This window comes from Lissotriton vulgaris, chromosome 1_2 (genome assembly GCF_964263255.1).
Source record: "Lissotriton vulgaris chromosome 1_2, aLisVul1.2, whole genome shotgun sequence".
NCBI classification, from domain to species: Eukaryota; Metazoa; Chordata; class Amphibia; order Caudata; family Salamandridae; genus Lissotriton; species Lissotriton vulgaris.
The window spans coordinates 98672552-98695756 of record NC_141686.1 but is presented as its reverse complement, the minus strand read 5'-3'; the positions used below and the strand labels follow the sequence as shown (position 1 = coordinate 98695756).

Here is a 23205-nt window from a genome sequence, read left to right as displayed (position 1 = left end):
TTTCACATATACGCTCAGGCTGGAAACTGGGACCTGTTGATCGTATATAGTATTATTCTTTGCATGTAGACAAAGGTCAGTATGTTCTAGTGCTAGAACAGGTGTTTTTTTTTAATGGTATTGACTTGTTATAAAATGCTCTCCCCTGACTTGACTCTTGAGTGAACACTTTTGTGTTTTACAGCTGGAAATTCAAAAACGTTGAAAATAGTTGACCAGTAACTGCAGTCTCAATATTCCCATCATATTAAAAATGAGTGGCTTTAAGTAAAGCAGGTGCGGCTGGTACTGCAGCGCTGCAGAGCAGAAGCACCAAAGAAAACAAGAACGCAACTTAAGACTACGAGCCAGATGTACAAGGTTTTTCAGACGCAAACTCAGAATCTGAGCTTTTAGCAACGTACCAGACCCATTTTAGTTGGCTGTACATTTTTACCGACTCCTAAAAAAGGGATTAGAAATGGATAAGGAATCACTATTTGGAAGAGGTTGTTGTAGGCGCGATGTCAACCCTTATGTATAAATGGTGTAGGACCGAAATGAAATGGCGGTCACAGACCATTGAACAGGTATTCACCCCCAAGTAGGTTACTAACATGTGAAAAAGAGCAAGGGGTCCTTTAAAGACCCTTCCCGCTTTGTAAATGTTTAAACAAAGTCTGATTGGGAGGACGCAGTGGGTCATGTGACCACTGCAAATTCTCAACAAAGAAAAATGCAGCCCAGTTTCATTTAAGCAGAACGGGCTGCATTTAAAAACATAATTATATCTATATATATGTATCTACATATACTAAATATAATATATACCAAATACATATATATAAATGTATGCATGTATGTATATATACATGCATGTAGGTATGTATATGTGTATGTGTGTGTATATGTTATATATATATATATATATATATATATATATATATATATATATATATATATATATATATATATATATATATATATATATATATATATATATATATATATATATATATATGACACAAAACATTCAAACCAAAGGAAGAATCAGAGGGACACAGCGGGGATCCAGGTAGGTGATTTATTTCCCAAATAACTTCGGCATAAAGCGTTTCATTGTAAGTGACTTTATCAAATGCCTGCTAACATCAGTTTCCCGCCAGTACACAGCAAATAAACACCCACTTGTTCTACCATTGGTGGTTGTCCTTGGGGGCCGGGTCAGAGTCTCACAGAATGCTGTATCTGCATCGGCAGACTACAGATCTCAGCATGCACCTGTCACTATATGCCGGGTGAGGTGCTCCTCTTGTGTCCCAGTGTCCATCTTTGGGATCCAGGACGGAATTAGGAACGTGGTGCTGGTGTCCTGGCAAACTGTGTTGCAGAGTCAAAACCTCCCACTGGGTCCCCAGGATGCCTCTACCGCAAGTATCCACATGAGGACAGTCCTGAAACCTTGGAAACAGTGGCCCTTAGTTCCTCCGTGCAAGTTCACAGACTGCGGCTGCAGCGGCACTGTTCAAATGCGGGTGTGGTGGGTCAGAGTACTCCCAGTAACCTGGAAAACAATACTGCAATGTCCCCCTATTGACTGTCCACTTTGTGAGGCGGGTCCCTCCAGCGCGTCTCGGGCCTGCAGGCACTATATGCCACAAAAGAGATATATATATATATATATATGTGTGTGTGTGTTTTTTTAAAATGCTATAAGAAATGGTGCTCTGCTGACCCTGCCAGGCCAACATGCTTGTGATCACATCCAATTGAAGTGAGTCACAGTTTGAACCTACCTCACTATAATTTATGAGGTAGGTCGAATTCTGACCCACTACGGTTTTGAATTGTAAGAACCGACCAAGGCCGGACTGTCCATAGCAGGCACCAGGCGTTTTCCCAGTGTGCCGGAATGGTGAAGGCTGGTTTTCAAGTGGTGGGAGTAGTTTTTTTCTTGGGGCTGGTTTTGCAGCAGTGCTACAATTTCGGCCCCCTATTACAAAACTGACAACCCCTCTCCAACCTCCTCCCCCCTGCCTCCCCTCGCACAGTTTGGCAAAATTGCCAAGGCTGGTTTGTGTTCCCAGCCTGGTCCTGGAACCGACCTTTTCGTCCATGGATTGTTCTCAAACTTCTTTACTGGTATTATGTACCTAGATATAGGTACATATAACCGTAAGTATGTTTTCTGGAGTTAATGAACATACTAATGACCTTCCCTCACATTTTTTTTTAACTTGTAAATTACTTTATTGGATTGTGTAGGCTTTTGTTAATCTGGGTATGGCCCTCTCCCAGCTTCTCTTCTTCCGGCAACTGTTGAGCGCTCCTTCAGTTAAGTTAAGCAGTTTGGAGAAAAGCACATCATGTGATTTTTTTCAATCAGCTATACTGTATACGTTACATGGTCTTCTAAAATAAAGATTGCTTTACACTACCTATTGTTAAGCAGCCTACGAGGACAAACGTTTAGTCCTTTTGAGTTGTGCATATTTGTGTTTTAAAGTGACTACCAATATGTTTATGTGCAAATTATACCTTTAACATTTAGTGGGTTTACACCTGCGGCTAATGTTCATCAATGAAATTAAGTGCTCTTATTCTGCTGTTTATCAACAGTTTATTTAATACTCCTGGCCATCCTTTTATCGGTTACTAAGGGTACATTTTTTGTTCTTTCTTTCAACCTGTAAGCATGGAAAATGATAATTTCCTTCTTACTTAATAGCTCATATCATCTCAGGGGACGCGAGGACAAAGTTGCTTTCTCGCATCAAGCACCACAGCTATTTGCAGTAATCATTATATCCCTAAGATATCTCAGTTATATTGCATACTTATGTAGAAAACTTCAGTGTAAGATCGTTGTTGAGCTTCCAACAGTTAAATGCAACATGATTACTTTGAAAATCTGTTACACACTATAAAACAAGTAAATTTTTTATGTTTACATTTCTTTCTATTGCTTTTCAACATTAAGTACAATAAGCCAGTAAATGCCTTGCATTCATCGGAATACAATCAGGCTTGAAATCCACATGTCTGGCTTGCAAAGTCAACGAAGAGTGAAAAAGACAACAAAACTCCCCCCAACCCCCCCCTCGTCCCCCCTCGTCCCCCCTCCCATCCCCTTCCTCAGCAACCTCTCTTGGTAAGGCAGGTTCGAGTGTAAGTCGTGAGAGTAGAGTGAGAGTAAGGGGCCCTCAAGTGGTGGTGACAGGCAATAGGCGCGGCAGATCTGCGATGCGCAGGAGCCTGAGATATTTGGGGCATGTGAGCTCTGTGAACTCGTCGGTAAGCAGGTTAGGGAAAGGCTCCCAAAGGTCATGGAAGGACGCTGTCGGGCGGGCCACGGTAAGTGAAATCTTCTCCATTCCCAGGATCCCCCACAACCTATGGAGCCAGCCAAGGCGTGCTGGTGTCGTTGAGGTGCCCCAGTGTGTAAGAATGTTTTGGATTGCGGCGCTTAGCGCCAGGGCCATTTGTTTGCCTTGTCTGGTTTTAAGGGGGAATGTGAGAGCGTTTGGGAGTCCTAGCAAAACATACACAGGGAAGTGAGGTATCTGTGTATCCAAGTGAGTCGATGTCATTAATTAAGCGTTTGTCGCCAATATACCTCCAATATTGGGCATTCCCAGAGAAGGTGAGTGAGAGTACCAAGAGAGCCGCATGCTCTCCAACAGAGGGGACTGCGAGAAGAATTGCCACAGTGGAGATGTTCAGGGGTCAAATACCAATAAGTAGCCGCCTTGGTGGCCGTCTCAGTGGAGGTCATGTTGCAAGCCATGTGTGGGGCTCTGTAGTAGATTGTTGACCATTCTTTCCGTGTCAGTTCTCTGCCCAGCTCTTTTTCCCAGCGGAGCGGTCCTGGGGTTCACCCCTCCCGGGGCATGGGGCACACAAACGTATATATGTCTAAGGTAAGTCGAAAGTCCGAGTGGCGGGTAAGAAGCCATTTCTCGAAAGGGGTGAGATGATGCTCCACGCCTGCACGAATGTCGCTCTGGAGTACTCAACGGCGGAAGTGGGTGTACCTGTACCGCTCAGTTTCGGGTATGCCCACGTCCCTGCGAAGGTCCTTAAATGTTCGAAGGCCATCAAGATCAAAGAGGTGGCCAATGGATCTGTTTGCTTCTCCCGTCCATTTCTGGAATCTGGTCTCGTCCAGCCCCGGTGTAAAATCAGGATTGCGGACTGTAGGTGTAAGGGGAGTGGGAAAGGTAGTTAGCCCACGATCAACGGCCACCCTGTCCCAGACCAAAAGGATGGGGCTAGTCACCTCCGAGAGGTACAAATTGCGAGGCCTCCCAATCGAGTGAGAAAGGGGATGCTCCAGAGGGAGTGGCCAGCGAGGGAGCGGTCCATGAAAGCCAATGCTTTTCGGACTCTGGTCGAGACCATTCCACCAGGGTACGCAATTGGGCTGCCCTCCAGTAAGCCACTAGGTTGGGGATCCCAAGGCCCCCCTCGTCGGGACTGCGACAGGCTAGTTCTTTATTCATGCAGGCTCTCTGATCGCGCCAGATGAAGCGTTCAGAGCTATAAAGAGCGCAAAACCCCAGTGGGAGGAACCAGCGGTATCGTGTGGAATATGTAGAGAGTTTTGGGCAGAATTACCATTTTCACTGCTGTGATGCAACCGAGCCAGGACACTGTGTGCGGCCTCCAGTTCCAGAGACAGTCCAGCACCTGTCTGAGCAGGGCCATGTAATTCAGTGTTTTAGTGGAGGTAATGTCCGCAGCAATTTGCATCCCCAAGTATGGGAGGGATTCCCGAGCCCACTGGACAGGGTAGGAGCGTTGCAAGAGATGGAGCGCATCAGGCGTCATTGCAAGAGCTAATGCCTGGGATTTCTTCACATTAATCTTAAACCCAGAGACAAAAGCAAATCTCTCAAGTTTGGCTAAGAAGGCTCGAAGGGACTCCCTGGGGCGTTCCAGCGTGACCATGACATTGTCTGCGTATAGGCTCAGTTTATGTTCCGTGCCACTAAATTGGGCAACCCTTATGACAGGGTCCGCACGTACTCTTTGGGCCATAGGCTTCATATATAGAGCGAACAGGAGCGGCGACATGGGGCAACCCTGTCGCGTCCCCCTGCATATGGGGAAGGCGCTCGAAGCAGTCCCATTCACCTGCATCGTGGCGACCGGGTTCTCATAACTACAGAACACCCACCGAATAAATCGGTCAGGAAGGACAAAATGTGACAGGGTGGCTCAGAGATAGGGCCATTGGACTCTGTCGAACTCCTTCTCGGTGTCAACAGAGAAAATCATACGCTCTGCCGGGAATCGCTCCGATCGGTCCACCAGGTGAAGAAGACGCTTAGTGTTGTTTGAGCACTGGCGGCCGGGCACGAACCCAGACTGGTAGGGATCGATCAGCCTGGGGAGATGGGTAGAAAGCCGCTGGGCCAGAATCCCGGTGAAGATCTTCAGGTCAACGTTGAGAAGCGAGATAGGCCGATATGATTCACAGTGACGTTGGTCCTTACCAGGCTTCGGTATGACCGTGATCAGGGCCTCCAGCATGGTGGGAGGCAACGGCGCATCAAGCCCTATGAATTGAAAAGCTGGACGAGTATCAGAATAATCATTTGATTTTTAAGACTCATCCATTTTAAAAAGGATGGCTTAAGACACATTCGATAAGTGTTAGATATTCTGTTCATTCAAAAATGTCCCTCTTTTTAGTAAACCACAGAATAATTTGTTACTTTTTTATAAACTGTGAAGTTCAGTACAGGAACGTAGGATTGCTGATCGTGTGCAGTGGCATTTCCTCTTACAGTGCTCTTTACCCATTATGCAGAACACTGGCTTTTTCATGCCAACCAGACTTTTAAGCCGTTCTTTCTGACATCCAGTCAAAAAGAGTCTCTAGGCACCCACTGGCTTTTCAAGAGTGATGTTACGTAGCATCATTGATACAGCTCAACTTACTCTTGTTTAGACTGCTTTTAAACAGACCCTGTGTGATGCCGTTTCCTTAATCTGTGAAAGTGGAGTACTTCTCCGCTGTATCTTTAGTGTATTTTGTGTTTCTCTTAAAATTATGGTTTGCTCTTAAATCGTGTATGTTCCAAAAAACACTGCTTTAACGCCCCTTTTCTTAAAAGACCTTTTCAGCTGTGGAAATCTTTATTACCAATACAAACATCAGAAATTTTAAAAACAAACATTTTGATAAGTAGCACCTTAGAAATCTAAACTTTCAAGGCAAAATTCTTCCATAACTGCACTAAGAACTTCTTCCTCATTTGCCTTAACTTCTCCAATTCTCTCAGATTTCCTAAAATTACATCCCTCTATATCATTAGCGTCTTTTCATTGCTCCTTAATCAGAATAAAAAGTTTTCTCTGATTACAGCTGTTGCGCAGCAAGAAACACAAGGGATGTAGGAGCCTGTCGTAATATAAGTGGTATGCATTATACGGTAAGATAAAGGCTTTCTTTTGGTACCCAATGACCAATTAAAATTGGAAGTTAACCCATTGTGTTGCATTCTGGATGCTTTTCACTTGAAGAATGGAGATATTGAGGTACATAGTAGGTCTGCTTAGAACTTTAAATTCCAGAATCCAGCTTGTTGCTCGCAAGGTGAAGGAGGCAGGGCACCAACGTCATAACACTATTTAGAGCACTTATGGTTTCCACCTTACGGGACATGAATGAATGAAGACCAGGCCAATAACAGGCCTATTTACGCCCTTCAGAGCCAGACGGAGGCTGGGCTGGGCCATCCCTCTTGGCTGTTATTTGACTTGATTTGTTGCTAAGGGGTGGGTTTTTTTTAAGAATGGGTGAAAGGAAAATGATGCTTCCTGTGGAGTCCAAGCTAATTCTACAGTAAATTGTTTATCAGACATAGTGGGATTGATAAACAGGGAAATTAATGATGTGAAGGAGAGACTGGAAGTAGCTCAATGAGTAGTAAATGAATTACAGGAATTACAGGGCCCTTTCATAATGGAAGAAAATATTGGATCATCAATGACTTAGAAGGCCAGTGATGTTAGAAATATGGAGAACCAGTAGGTTGTAACCAAACGATTGCCAATTATTCAAGTTACAACTTGATCGCTGGATTACTCCCTGCCCACCAACAACACACAAAAAAGGTTCTACCACCTTCAACATACAATGGTAGTAAGGCTACACATTAAAATATAAATGCCCCACTGGGTGGAGGTGGAACAGAAGGACAGGACCTTTTGGTGCTCCAATCTGCAATATTGGACCAAATTAATTTACTGATCACCATTTTTGAGGGGGAAAGTCCTCGAAAAAATAGTCAATATGAATAGCAGCCTAAGGGCAATGGTGATCTCTATATCTAAGTGCTAGGTGGTAGTTGAGATTAAAACAACTAATTCCCAGCTGGAACTAAATAATGATAGTTCAGGTGTAGCAGTACAGTCGCAAATCACTGATGATAGCCATCGGAGGTTATGTTATGGTAATTGTTGTTATATTCATTCTACTACTGTGTTAAAGGAGGTTAATCTACCTGGCATAGTCAGATGGCACCGTGCATATTCATACTACAGGAATTAAGGTTAAACACAATTGCCATACTAATTTCTCGGTTATTCTAGATCTGTCATCTGGGGCCACCCTTTGTATTTTTGTTTTGATGAACGTTCCCCCTCTTGTGCGTACGCAGGGAGAAAACTGGTCACAGCTAAGTAATAAAGTAGTGCACTAGATTAGGAAATATGGCAGATGATCATAATTCATGGTTTGATAACATTATGGCTTGGAGACTATTATGGATAGGGAGAGAGTGTTAAAACATGGCAGGAGGATTGTGTAGTCTTGAAATTTAGACGTATTTGGCTATTTGAATCCTTGTCAAGATTAAATTGCAGACGTAACATAAAATCACAGATTAGAGCAGTTCCTTTGTATTTTTTTTCTATAAGCCAGCGACCGCTGACACATAGTGATGTTACACATAAGGCTAGTGTACACAATCATTCTTGAAGTGTATAATGTGGAAACTAGAAACAGATTTACATCTTTAAATACCTGCAACAATGTTGAGTTACTAGGTTATACTAAGGAGCCTTGCGGTGTTGCTGCAGCATGTGATGGCTGATTTGAGTTCCCCGAAGAGATAGTGGAACGTGGCGTGTGTCCAGATTTTGCAAGGTGTCCGGGATGGGGGGAAGGGGATGGGGGGAGGGGATTCCTCCAGTGGTGAGTAACAAAAGCCCCGACTCTAGGGAGGAGTATTCGTGGAGGCATGAGCTGAAATTACTATGGGTACACCCCGAATATATGTGTGACCTATCAGAGGAAGCACATTAATTGGTTTATTTACAATAGTAGAGTCGATTGGAAGGTTGCATCCGCATTTTAAGGTAGGCAGTTCTTTCTCTGCAACTGGCCACGTTTACTATCTTAATGGGTCAAGTTATTCAGACCCCATCAAGCACATCTTTGTTAGTGTCTATTATTTCTTACAACACAGGTTCGAATTTATGAGAAGTGATCACGCGATTTTCCCCTATCCTGAGACGTTAGCATAACAGGTGAGCATGATTCTGTAATGCCCACCTTACACAACGACCTCAGCTTATTCATTAACACTGACATTGAGTTACAATTTCATTACCATGCAGGCTGTGCACCAATGTGTTCCTAGTCCTAGACCCCAGTGTGATGTTGCCCACTTACACTTGCTTTCGGGGGGGTCGAAACGTCGCGTGTCATGCCCAAATAGACATATTTAAGACAGGATGAAAAACACATGCCTTCTTTAAGGGCATCAACTTTTTGAGGCGCTAAAAGAAACTTATGTGTATATATGTTAATTGTGTTGACTGTATTTTATTGTCTTTAGTCTTAGGACCTGTATTATTTATGAAGCACATTCTTACACGTGTGTATGTATATATATATATATATATATATATATATATATATATATATATATATATATATATATATATATATATGTGATCAAGGCCTCTGTGTAGGCCGCAACGTCATGCTGTGGTGTGCAGCTTCCTCGAGGGAACAATAAAGAAGTATTGCTCACTACACCTGAGGTCTCCTCTCTTCTTCCTGCGCAGCGGTTTCCAGTACTGGGCTCCGGGCGAGAGGCAGCAGGGATTGTTTCATATATATATATATATATATATATATATATATATATATATATATATATATATATATATATATATATATATATATATTACAAAACATTGTCTATAGTCTGTATTTGGTCTGAATGTTCTTATGTACTAAGCACAGACGATATGAGTTTGATATCGGTCATCTCGAACGGTTATCAAACAGTGTCTTGATTTCTAAGGTTTGACTAAAGGGTGTTTGTTTATATGTAGCATTAATTGATAATCTTTTACCTATGTGGATATATTCCACTGATCGAAAGCAATTACCTCTATATGGCAGAACCTCTGCTTCTATACTGTTATTACACCCCAGCAGAACCTTTCAGAGCAGGGCATGCAAGTGTGGTTTTATTTCCACTCTGTTTTTTTCAATCACCTTAGTTGCCTAAATTAGCAGATAATTGGGATATTGTTAATTAGGGGCCATTTAGTAGTCATTGTGTTTTTCTTGTAAGGAAACAGAGTAAAGTTTTATTGATTGATTGACTTGAAAAATGCCTGTTCCACAATCAGTCAAAAATCCTCAAGTTGCTCGGTTTTAACCCTACACAATTTCAAGAGCTCTAGCAAAAAGATATCCAACAGATCTTTCGTAGTGTCTACACCATCAGACGACCGAACGCTCAGGAAGTCCTTATCCAAACACCTATTGTGCAAACCTTCGATTTGAACGGCATCTGTAGACGTCTCTGAGAAATGCAAATCCAATTTCATTGCTCAAAAGTGCATCTTTTTTATTTTATAAAAATGGGTCTTCAACATCCCAGCGTTCTTTTTCAGACAAGCGTGTGTAAGCAATGGGGAGTGTTGCAGAAGCTGCCATATGCACAGCCTGTATTAACGAGTTTACTCTAGTTAATCTGCATACTGCATGCATAGCGTTCTTAGCCACATCCATCTTGCTGGTTCTTGTGCTTTAATAGCCTTCAGCAGACTCATAAAGGGGAGCATCTTAAAGGGAACAATTTGTTGATGTAATTCGTCCAAGGACACACGCTAGTAAGTATTGCCTAGTATTATGCTCTCAAGACCATTCTCCCGCTCCTTATTCACACAGCTGCTGCATGACTGTTCGGGGGTAATTGGCTGTGGTCTCCATGAATGAATATGTAGCAGGTGGAGTCAGAACCAACCTTTGCTAAGGATTCTACTTTTCCAGTATCCAGCTAATTAATATACATTGCCATTGCCTAAGCCACCAAACAGCACTGTGTGTAACTTTATGCAATCTTTTACGTTTTGCTGCTTCCATAGATGTCTCATTAGAGTTGTAAAAAAGCCATTTTACATGTATTTTCGTTAAAAAAAAATGGTCGCACATTTATCTTGTTAGACCCAGAGTACAGGCCTAACCCCTCCCCCGTAATCATGTAGAAGATGATATAGAGATGCCAATGAACAAATGAGTTTTGTTTTCAAAGATCATGGTGCAACCTTGTTGGAGGATGAGGGGATGTGGAGTTTCAAACCATAGTGAAGTCTGAGACTGACTGACCTTTGACTAAAGTTTCTGAAAACGAATACGATTTTAATGATGACATTGCCTTGAAAAAGTAACAGCAGAATTTTAGCAAGGTCGGAGTTACTTGTGATAACAAAAAAACGAATGCTTAGTTTGCCACAAATGATGTTTAAATGTTTCGTTTGTTTTAAGAAAATAAGTTAATAGCTGCAAGAGGTTATTGTCAATTACTCCTAAAAAACTAAATGTAGATGAGCGTACAAGGATTTCTTTTTACTTCTATTTATTGTGAGAAATCAAGAATCAACGCACACCAATTTGTATACTATTTTGTGGATGCAATAAGTTCTCCAGCAAGACTCCCCACCCCCTGCCAATTATAGATTTGAAAATATTTGGTCACGATTATTGACATGTATTTAATAAGAATCATCTAAACATCAAGACCAGTTAAATTATTGGGGAGTTACGGTCTCTAAAATGTTTCTACTTGAGGGGGGTCAAAAAATTATCATAAACAAATTGTTCAGTGCATGCATGTACTGCAGATCCTTTTGCAAGTTTGCATTCCTAACTCTAATTGGATAACTTTGTGTTTCATTATTGTCATAGTTGTTCTGACACCAGGTCTCTTCACCTCGTGAAGCAAAGAAAAATCATTGTTCGACATTTGTAAATAGTTTGCATATCAAGCATCATGGGTTCTTGCCAGCATAGCTCCTAACTCCACATTACTTTTTAAATGACACTATGTAGGACACTTTGCTACAGGGTGTATAAGACAATGAATGCAAAATAAATACTTTGCTATAATGGGAGGAGAATGTTTTCATACATAGACTATTGGTGAATGACAAAGTGCACCTAATATTTTGATGACAAGCTTTGGTTGACTTTTTCGAAGTCGTGTACCTTCCTTGCAGACCACAAGAAACGTGGGTAGTACGAATCTTTGTTTCTGACTTGTCACTTTCTTTTCATTTGTAATATCCGTTTGTGCATCCCATTTTTTAATACCCATGTATCTATCTATCTTTATCCATTCTAGGTATGTTTGCCAAAACTATCTTTATATAGCCAAGCTAGCCTTTCTTAATTTACATAGCCAGTCTCTTAATTTCTGTATATTTCATTGCATATTCCTCTTCGGTCGTCCATGGTTTATTGCAGTTCTGTCTTCTCACTGAAACAGAATTCCAGATCCATCTGGACTGGAAAACTCTGAACCTACTGGAGCTTGGTTGGCCAATGTTTACAGACCTGTTTTTAAACCTACTTTGAGTATCTTAAGTTGTTTTGTTTTTAAACCTACTTTGAGTATCTTAAGTTGTTTTCTATTACTGTGATCCTACTGGGCAATTTCAGGCCCTAAGTCACGATTTAGATTTTATGAAAAAGTTTGACTCGCACACTTCTTTTGTCGGGTGTTTGAAAGGTATTCCGTAAGGGGAGCTATCCTGGTGTGCGCTTCATCCTTAGAGCGCCAAAGTAACATTCACCGAAACCGCTGATATTCGTAATAACATGGGTACATGATTTAGTTACTGAGGGAGTCTTGATAATAACAAGCACGTGAGTGCATCCCCGAGTGGTTAAACAACAAGTTCGGGCAGGTTTTAGTAGTTGGAAATAGTGACTTATGGAAGTTGCATTCTTTAACGACTTAAATAGGCGTGTTTGAACGAATGGCCAACTATGTGGGTGTGGTTATGTTGTTAAAAAAGGCTGTATTACGCGGAAGGGTGAAAGGAGCAGCATCTTACAGGAAAAGCGGAAAGTGTTGTGTTCGTAGTTGAACAGCGAATAGAGGTATGAAATAATGCATTACCTACTTTGTTTAAGGGTAGTCTCTAATGTTGTACAGTTTTTTGAGCTTTAGTTTATTGCAAACCCCCTAGGGTGATGTTGTAGATTGACATTCAACCAGAGCAATCAAGAGTAAAACTGCTTCAGGCATACCCCATTTTACACATTACTCCAATGCCCATAACAGCATGTCCCGCATTGACCATTTCCTCACTTTGCTCGCAGATGTAGGTCACTTTCAACATCTTAAAGGACTCTCATGGGGTATCTCTGATCACTCCCCACTCAGTCTTGAGCTCACCTTCCACCGGCAGGTTATCCGAGGCCCCGTAGTCATCAGCCCTTGGCTTCTCAAAATTCCAGACATCAAAGAGGACCTGTCTGAGCACACAGACTACTATTTCACTGAAATTTTGAGATCAGTGGACTTGGCAAACACAATATGGGAGGCTTATAAGGCAGTAATCAAGGGAAGGGCCATGGCCTTAAAGGTCGGATACCTCCGCAATCATAATGAGCAGTTGGCTCCGATGGAAAGTGAATTGCTTTTTATTGAATCTGAACACAACACCTCTCCCACTGACGACAGCCCACAAACTCAGGATTAAACAATTAGAATACAGAGCTATGGCACGGGAAAAGGCCCAAGCGAGACTGCTTCAGACAGGCAGGGTGTACAAGCTTGGTGAAAGAGCCGGCTAGATGCTGGCATGGCCGGAACTGCGAGGTCAGGAGGCTAGATGGGTCCTGATAATCTCAGGGGCGGATGATACGCGAATAACGGACTCCCAGAAAATAGCGGAACCATTCGCAGATCACCTAGAGGCGGTGTATACCTCTAGAACTGACTACACCTCTGAGGACTCTTGTCAGCTCCTAGAGGAGATGACTCTGCCCACGCTCTCCGAAGCCGACATAGCGACCCTGGACGCCGATAACACAGCAGGAAAAATTTGAAAAGCCATATTTGCCATTAACTCTGGAAAGGCCATGGGACCCAATGGAATTACCATTGAATTCCTTAAAGGGATGAACCTTAAAATAGCTCCTCACCTAAAAAATATGTTCATTGAGAGTCGAGAAAGAGGTCCTCTGACATTGGATAAAAGACTGGCCTCAATAGTGGTCCTTCGCAAACCGAGTAAACCAGCAACCAAGAGTGGCTCCTACAGACCTATCTCACTGATCAGTGCTGAGGCCAAGGTCTTGGCCAAACGTCTTGCGACCAAATTACTCAGTCCTCCCCTCCTTGGTACATGAAGACCAATCTGGCTTTATACCGCGCAGGAACTCCGCCCTGAATATTCGCCGTGTCCACAATGTTTTGGGGAGGCAGCCCTATCTGCATGAAGATGCTGTGGTGTTGTCTCTTGACGCTACCATGGCGTTAGACTCGATTGAGTGGCCCTATCTTTTCGAAGTGTTGGCGAGATTTGGATTCGGCCAGAGATTTCGACAATGGGTAGCACTGCTGTACACAGATTTGTTGGGACAGGTCAGAGTGAACAATCGCACATCATGCAAAGAGGGTCCAGGCAAGGTTGTCCCCTGTCCCCATTATTGTTTGCGCTGACCCTCGAACCGCTGGTCCATTGGTCTCTTGCTCTGGGATGGAAGGGCGCCTCGTATAGCTCAACGAAAGCTCATAAAGGGGTGGTATGACGGGGGAATTGCTCTTCCAGATTTACGTCCCTACTACTGGGCCTCTCGGTTGGTAGCCATCAACCAATGGCTTTAAGGATCCCCTACAAATCCGGCCTTCCACCTAGAGCAGTATCGGAGGGGTCGGGAGGGATATTTGGGCACGCTCTACAGCAAGGCCGGAGGAACCGCTACCTAGGACCGATGGCACAAACGGAAGCCATATGGCACAGAGCCAACAATCGTTTGTGGGCGGACAAATTCACGAAAGCCTCACCATTGTGGTCCTCTCAGAGGTTGGGCTCACTTTGCTTCCACGTAGGGTTCAACAGGTGGGACACTATTGGAATCACTACTCTGGGGGATTTGGTCAGAAAGGGAAAAATTCTCACCTTTCGAGACCTACAGCAGAAATATGCTCTTGCGCAGGTTGAGGCTATTTACAGGTCCGTCATGCTATTCTTACCCAGAGTGCTTTCTGAGCCACTCAGACGAAAGCCATCTCCTGCACATATCGTAAACTATGCAATAATTTGCCTGACTGCTTTCAGACTCTACGAGAACATTGGCAATCCGACGTAGGCCATTGGACAATGAAGATTGGCAGACCTACTGATGTCCCCCAAGGAGACGGCGATAAACCATCACTTCTGCCTGATACAGTTAAAAATACTGCATAGATCCTGTATGTCCGGAGTCCTCCTGGCCAGAATTGGTAGATGTCCCGATGTATTGTGCCTGAGGGGATGCGACCAAACTGGTACCTTTTATCATATCATATGGGACTGTCCACATATACTGCCCATGTGGGATAGGGCAACCAAAAAAAATACTGACACACTAGGCAAACACATTTCATTGTCGTCGCGGTTAGGGCTCCTGAACATATGGGAGGCCACAGATTTGACAGACATAAAGCAGCAACGGGTAGCACTGGGATACTTGCTAGTAAAACTGGCTAATGCGATGCACTGGGCATCCTGTATGAGGCCATTGACAATCGGGTGGGTGGCAGAAATGGACTGGTGCATGATCGCAGAGAAAGAGATGTATAAACTAAGAGGCTGCCCCATGAAATGGGACAAGTGGGAAGGGTGGAATGCCTTTAGAGACGAAATTTATGGTTCTCCGACAGGAGATATGGCAATGGAAAGAACCCGGCTCGCTGACCCCTTGACTGTTTGACACCTATTACATACTAGCACCGATTGTTTGTATAATGTGATCCTTGAATGTCAATGTGATATTGTATTGATGAGACTGCGCTTCTTTAATTTAATAAAAATTGATATTAAAAATAATGGAGTAAAACGGCTTGATAGAGCTTGCTTGGTAGCACATTTTGGAAGCGTTTTGAAACACTTTTAGAGGGAAAGCGTTGTTTTTAGGAGGGCTGGCATGGTAGATAATTGGGTATAATGCAAGTAACCAGTGATTAATATTGATGTTTTGACATTTGCATATTATTCTAATGGCAATGAATTGATTTTAACTTTACAGAAAAGACACCTGACGAAGGGCTGTAACAACCCGAAATGCATTGGGTTAAACATTTTGCATCTATTCATGGAACGGGGTATTTTAACATGCTGTATGACGAAGGGCTGTAACAACCCGAAATGCATTGGGTTAAACATTTTGCATCTATTCATGGGACGGGGTATTTTAACATGCTATATTAGAGGCGATTAGGCATCATACATGCACTTGAAAATTGGAATCCCCTTTTCCATAAAATTCAACAAATGAACAATAAAATGAAGATTCAAGCGATTAAACATGGTGGATATGGATTAAATTTGGTTTATGATGATTTCATCATCTCACATGGTGCGATGCATCCTGGGACTGTAATTACGAATATCAGCGGTTTCGGTGAAGGATTTAGATTTTCCCAGTTCCTTGTTATCTTCTGGGCAAAATGGCAATGTATATGTATATGAAACTATTGTGACATAATTATATCCTTTGTTTCAGGGAATAGGCAGCTAAGGTATGTTATTTTCTTTTTGTGTCTCTGAATATTCTGCTTTCTTAATGTTTCTTTCTAGTCTGAGGCAGAGCCTTCTCGCCGATTCTATCTTGACCAGTGGCAGCAGTCTCAAAGTCAACGCTCCTCCGAGCGCCCTTCTTCCCCCTCATCTGACTCCTCCCTCCGACAGGTAGCATGATCTCCACACTAGAACATGTGGATATGCTCACATGAGGTGGGCAACAATTAGATTCTCTTGTCTCTTCCCTTCAATTTTACCTTTTGATGCTTCAAGCCTATAATGCTAGGGAGTGGCCCCATGTTCTGTTCTCTTCACCCAGCCTTGGCTTTACAGCCAACAGCATTTTACATTCTGGGTCTTGAAGGTTTACTTTCAATTAGAGATATGCCTCTACAAGTCCCAGCATTCAACATGCCATTGGTTGAAAAGTTGTTGACTGTTTGTTGCACATAACATGAGGCTACTTGCCAGCTATTTTATTGCAGGGATGAGACCATCACAATCATCTGTCGTAAATCCTTCACTCCACTGCATGCAAAATCAAGGTAACCTTTGTAGTGTTTCTTTGTGAATGCATGCACTTAACATGTTTGCTTTGATGCACTGCAGCATTCACAGTCTTCTCTGCTCTAACAAGAATGGTCTGCAAACCGTACAATGGCTCTCTTAGTGATTTTGAAAGCAAACAATAACTAGTCCAGTATTGTTCTATTGAATTTTAATGTATCTTTAATAAACATCCGTCTAAATTTAAATCAGGGTCAATAAATGTATGGTCCGGTATAAGACCATAGAATAATTTCATTCTCGATGGTCAGGAAATGTGTTTTGAGCATTAACAGCTGAAAACACTGTGCTTTTCAGAAGTGATCATGCAGGTAATTACAGATTCTAGGCACCATACTGGGAGGTGACTATTCTGGTCTTTCTGGTTGTGTTTTTTTGTAAAACTGCATTTTGCTAATTCCCTTGCAGCTACTTTGGTGAGGACATCAGTCTGTACAACCAAGGACACCATTTGACAAGACGATTCTGCAAATAACTTTGTTGACTGTCATTGAGAGAATAAAAATTAAACCGATACCTAGCACCTGTTGAGTGCAGGCTATGTTTTCAGTGGTAGAGGCACAGGTTTATAGAAAGAAGTGTTGCACATCCTAAATAATTTTGAAACCTAGATATAGATGATCTCTATATATAGTCCATTTGTATTTGTTTAAATGCATATACTAACTCACACTAGTAGAGATAGTAGCTCTTTATAGGTAATAGTTTGGGGTTTTGGTCCTCCCCTAATGCCTCAACGGTGCACCCTTATACGTTATCCAGATTGTGTTTTGTGACTTACAAAGATGTCAATGTAATAATTGCAGATCAAGACTTTCTGGCACAGTTTCTGCCTGTTCAGCTTTCACACATTGTTTGCTATTCTGAAAAAAAGAAGAAATGTCTTGAGCCACTTTCCACAGGAATGTTGGAACCGATTGTTAAACACTAGATTTGCTTGTAAGCAACTGGGACTACTTTGTGACATCCGCAGAGTTGAGAAAAGCTATTGAGCCTAGGCCCCAGTATAATGCCTTTTGGAGAGTTCTGATATGACTTCTGTAGTGATTGTCATAAATGTAACACATTTTTAAAGCTCCACTTTTCGTGTTTTACAAGAATGAGACATTTGAAAAGGAGAAAAGATCCAGACCCCCATTTAGTACTACTTCATCTACTGGCTGCTCTCAATTGAATATAATTTCAGGATGCGGTTACTTATTCATTGGTCTTGCCATGCTCCCTAGAAATGATTCATATTGCACTTGTTTGACCTGGAGAACAGAAGACATGGATAGCAGAGATTGAAGACCCGTAACCAACCATGCTCATCTCACTCTTGGCATCATTAATCGCTTACTGATGACCTAATACTAATTGAACTTTGTTTTGAACTCCGTTTACTATTTTGCAACTGCCACACATACCAACTGAATCTTATCAGACTGGGAGGCTAATCAAGACTTGTCTTCACCATTTAACTTGCTTTTGCTTTGGATTGTTAAGTCCCATAAAATGGGAAATATCACTGTCCCATCAAATGCACTGTTTCTGAAAGACTTTGGATTTCATGAACTGGAAAAGGTAATGTGATGAATTCAGGGCCTTGTAACTGTCTGTGCAACTGAACACACTCACTATCAGTGAAGACTCCAGACCATAAACGTTTTATCAGTAAAATGGTGGTCACCATTACGGGTCCTATGCAAGTGATGCTAGCAATTTCCCCAAAGGTGAAAGTAGTAGGTTGTAATGCCATCTAACCTCCCAGGTTGTGCAAGTAACTGTTGAGAAAGAAAGTTTCTTCCAGGCAGTCAGCAGGGACCATAAAACAGGATAAAGCACAGGAAATAAGCTTGTCTCGGTGTTTGGGCCACCTCAAAGAACAGGAGATGCAAAAAGGGAGCAACTCTTGCAAATCTCCAGCTTCCATCACATTAGTTTTCCTATACGTTGACTCCAGTTTGGCTGGTAGGTCACTCTGAGGTTTTAGTCACATTGTACTGTGATTCCTCTGCCTACCTTGACAGTTCCCTTCCTGGAAGAGGAGGTTTTGCACTGGATTCTTCTGTGCAATGTCTCACTCACCATTCCAGTCTAGTACTGGTCCATCTCTTTAGTGTGCATTACCCTTCTACATTCCCTCCCCCACGAGTAGTACATAACCACCAATGGAGGACAGGTCTAATTGATATGGGCCTGTATATTAGGAGCAACTTGTAGAAGATTCCACACCACTCCTGGTTTACTCATGGTCCATCTTCAGAATTCACTATCCAACTGTCCTCCACCTCCTTCCTAGATGCAAATGTAAAAATCAGTGGGACCCTCTTGCTCCTCTACCAAAAATCAATTTACACCTCTGGCAAACTCAGAAACTGCACTAGAATCTATAGGAGCTGCATTGGAGGCCCGTGGATCAGCCTTAGACACCTATGCCCCTGTTCTGATGGATACATCTGCCAGTGGATTCCTCACCTTGTGAATATCCCCCTGCCTCAGCAATGTTCGGAAAATTCTTTTGTAGCACGCCGGCGTGGACGACGTCATAGGAGCACTGCATCACGCGCGACTCCGACTGACGTCACTGACTCCTTATTAGGACTACGTCGGCGTGATGACATCAGTTCCCTTTTTTCCGCGTCGTCGACGCTAACGTTTCGGGGAACCTCTGTAGCTGTTGGTAACTTTGTTACTGTTTTTCTCTGTTTGGCTTCTTGCTTCTTTGTTTCTCGCAGATGATGTCGACTAAGAAGACCTGGTTCAAGCCTTGTGGGGAGTGCGGCAATATGATGTTGATTACGGACCCACACGAAGATTGTATCTGGTGTCTGAGTTCGGACCACGATGTCAAAGGCTGTTCTTCGTGTAAGAAGATGAACCCGAAGGCTCTTCGAGAGAGGGAAGCGAAACTTCTGGTGGGGAAGTTGAAAGGTAGAAAAGAGAAAACGACTTTGAGATTGCGTTCGAGTAGGGCGAGGTCGAGGTCCCGCACGGCGTCTCCTTCGAGGTCGTCTTCTGGGCATGCTTCGAGGTCAGCGAAGAAAATTCATAAAAAGCGAAGGCATGGATCTCGTCATCACTCCGGTAAGGACTCTGAGTTGAGGCCGAAGTCGCCTAAGAGGAGTCATAGAAAAGATGTGGTGTCTCCTTCGCTTGGTGTTCCAGAAGGTGAGGCTTCGCCCTTGGAGTCGCCGGTGCATTCTCCAGCTCCGGTGTTTGTTCCCTCTACGGCGCCGTGCCCGGCTCGAGAGGAAGAAGAGTCTCCTTTACAAGAGGGCTCGGTGACTCCAGTCAATCCGCCTGTGGAAGAGGATGCAAACTCGGAACCTCCGAGAGGGCATCCTATGGGTTCTTACCCGCCCTTCCCAGCTCCAGGTCAAGTCCCTTCTTCATTTTTAAATGCGATGTATGGAGTCTACTTGAGAGCTTTGTACCCCTCTGGTGCACCTTCGGGTCCCATGGGTCCTTTGGCATATAAGTTGAGTTCCTCACCCCTATGCTCCAGCTCCTTTTATGCCATTTATGCCAGCGCAGGCTTCGCTTTGGCTTTTCTCGGCGTCGTCGACGCCGATTCCATCGACGCCGGCTCCGACTCGACCTCATGAGCAGCAGCTCGTGCTTCTGGATACGATCTCGACGTCGGCTCCGTCTGAGTCGGTTACGGATCCGTCAGCGCGGCTTGTGAAGGAAAGATCGAGGCGGGAAGCTCAGCGTCTTATAGAGGAGCAAAGATATAGAGAGGCTGAGGCTGAGATGCAAGAAGGTGAGCTTCAGGAGGACTATTTTGATGATTTGAGGGAAGCTAGTGGCTTAGAGCTTTCCCCTGAATGGGAGCTGCCCTCTGTTCCTGATGCTCCTTCAAAGGACCTTGCACCATATCATGTGGTTATTAAAAAGGCTGCGGCTCTTTTAAATTTGACTTTGCCTACAGCTGAATTCAAGGCTCATTCATTCCCCATCATCGATTGTAGAACCATTGCTTCTTTTTAATGAGGCTTTAACAGAGCGTATATTAGAGGTTTGGAACAGGCCTCTTACAGCTCCTGCAGTGGCTAAGGGTGTTGCAAGAAGGATATAGGGTAGCTCCTGGTGATCCTGAGTTTCTATCCTCGCATCCTTCGCCTGAAAGTCTGGTTATACAGGCAGCCTGTTCGAAGAAGTCTGTTGGTGCTTTCCCTCAAGTGCCTGGGGATAAGGAGTCCAAGAAACAGGATCAGACTGCAAAGAAGATTTTCTCTTCTGTGAGTATGACTCTAAAATCGACCAATGCCACATGTCTCATAGGGAGATATATACATGCTCTGATGGACTCTGTACGGCAGTTGGCTCCAAAGATTCCTGAGGACAGCAGGAAGGATTTTGATTAGGTGTTGGCTGATACACAGGCGGCTGCACGTCAAGTGATTCAAAGTGGACTTGACACTGCTGATTCAGTTGCTGTCATTATGGGAACTTCTGTTGCCTCTAGAAAGGCTGCATGGCTGAAGTCATCTGACTTTTCTGCGGACGTTCAGGCAGCTTTGTTGGAATTGCCATTTGATGGTACTGGATTATTTGGAAGGAAAGCTGATGCAGCTTTAGAAAGATTTAAGAACAGTAGGGCTACTGCCAAATCTTTGGGGCTGCAGTCCAGAGGCTCTGCGACTAAGAGGTTTAGAGGTTTTGGGCGTGCATCCTTTCGACCCTATCATCAAGTACAACAGCAGCAGCAACAGCAAAATCCACTATATAAATCCTATAGGGGCAGACAAAGAGCTCGTCCTTGAGGACGTCAAGTCTCCTCCTCCTCCTCTTCCTCCTCCGCTACCCAACCCCCTCCATCATCAGCAAAGCAGCCCTAGATTCTCCATTCCGGATCATGTGGGTCCTGTAGGGGGTCGGCTTACCCATTTTCTACAGGATTGGGAATCAGTTACATCAGATCTTTGGGTTCTCAATCTCGTAGAGAATGGTTATGCTCTTCCCTTTTGGGAATTTCCTCCGGATTACCCTCCTTTTCAAGGTTTTTACTCGGAGGACCACCTACTTCTCCTGCAGGAGGAGGTCCTGTCACTGTTACGAAAAGGTGCGATAGAGGTGGTTCCGGAGCAGGAAAGGGGTCAGGGTTGCTACTCCCGGTATTTCCTGATCCCCAAGAAGGATGGCAGACTTCGTCCAATCCTGGATCTCAGGATCTTGAACCTTTACCTGAAGCAGGAGAAGTTCAAGATGCTCACCCTTGCGCAGGTTCTTCAATCGCTGCTGGAAGAAGACTTGGTGGTGTTGATCGACTTGCAGGATGCATATTTTCACATCCCAATCCTGAGGTCGCACAGGAAGTATCTCCGTTTTACGGTGGGATCATAGCATTACCAGTTTGTGGTCCTTCCGTTTGGTCTTACTACTGCGCCTCGAGTCTTCACCAAGGTGATGGCTGTGGTGGCTGCACCTCTCAGAAGGTCAGGGATTCCAGTATTCCCTTATCTGGACGATTGGCTGATCAAGGCGGAATCTCCAGAGAAAGTGCTCCATCATCTGCAAGACACAACTCAGTTCTTGTACAGGTTGGGTTTTTCGATAAATGTACCCAAATCTCACCTGGTGCCCTCCCAACGCAACCTGTTCATTGGTGCAGTACTGGATGCAACTGTATGACGGGCATTCCCTCCTCCAAGACTGATTCACGACATACAAGAAATGATTTCTTTGTTTCACAATGGAGCGCTTGTTCCAGCTTTGAAGGTCCTTCGCCTGCTCTGTCTGATGGCTTCCTGCATTCTGTTGGTCACGCTGGCACATGAGGGCACTCCAGCGGTGTCTCCGCAGGCAGTGGTATCAACACAACGGAGATCTCAGGGAGTCTGTGAGGATCTCCAGAGAAGCTTCGGCGGATGTATCTTGGTGGGGTGTGGAAGGCAATCTGTCTCAAGGAAAGCCTTTCCATCTACCTCCATTGGTTGCCACGGTGATAACGGATGCATCCACTCTAGGGTGGGGTGCTCATCTGGGGGATCTGGAGATCAAGGGTCTTTGGTCTCCAGAGGAAAGGTTGCTTCACATCAACCTTCTAGAATTGAGGGCAATATGTTTAGCACTCAAGGCCTTTCTCCCTTCCCTTCGCGGGCGGTAGGTTCAAGTCCTGACGGACAACACCACTGCGATGTTTTATGTCCACAAACAAGGAGGAGTGGGGTCAGGTTAATCAGATTTGTCTCATGGCAAATCATCTGGCCGGAGTTCTGAACGTGCGTGCAGACAGTCTGTCGGCAGTTCTCAGCCGACCACGAGTGGAGGCTTCATCCAGAGGTGGTTCGTCACGTGGGGAACTCCTCAGGTGGACCTGTTTTCCACTCACGAGAATGCTCACTGCCCGTCATTCTGCAGTCTCCAGTTTCCGATGCAGGGAGCCTTGGGTGACGCGTTTCAGTTGAGTTGGGACTCGCAGCTCCTTTACGCGTTTCCTCCCATACCCTTGATTCCTCGGGTTCTGTGGAAGATTCGCCAAGACCGGGCCCAAGTTATATTGATCGCCCCGGATTGGCCAAGAAGGGTGTGGTACACAGATCTTTTCCACGTCTCCCCATGCCCGCCGCTCCGTCTCCCTCTCGTGGCAGATCTCCTCTCTCAGATGGAGGGGAAGGTTCTACA

At 44.0% G+C, this 23205-nt stretch overlaps 1 protein-coding gene across 10 annotated transcripts in view; it reads left to right on the top strand.

The window, feature by feature from the left end:
- Positions 1-23205, top strand: part of MICAL3 (microtubule associated monooxygenase, calponin and LIM domain containing 3) — a 2050293-nt gene that overhangs the window by 1041268 nt on the left and 985820 nt on the right. For 7 of the 10 annotated variants that reach the window (XM_086952901.1, XM_086952908.1, XM_086952905.1 and 4 more), the window contains one exon: positions 16087-16197. The exons of the other annotated variants lie outside the window; for them this stretch is intronic. In XM_086952901.1, coding sequence (XP_086809027.1) covers positions 16087-16197 — 111 coding nt within the window. The remainder of the gene's footprint in view (positions 1-16086; positions 16198-23205) is intronic. 10 annotated transcript variants of the gene reach the window in all.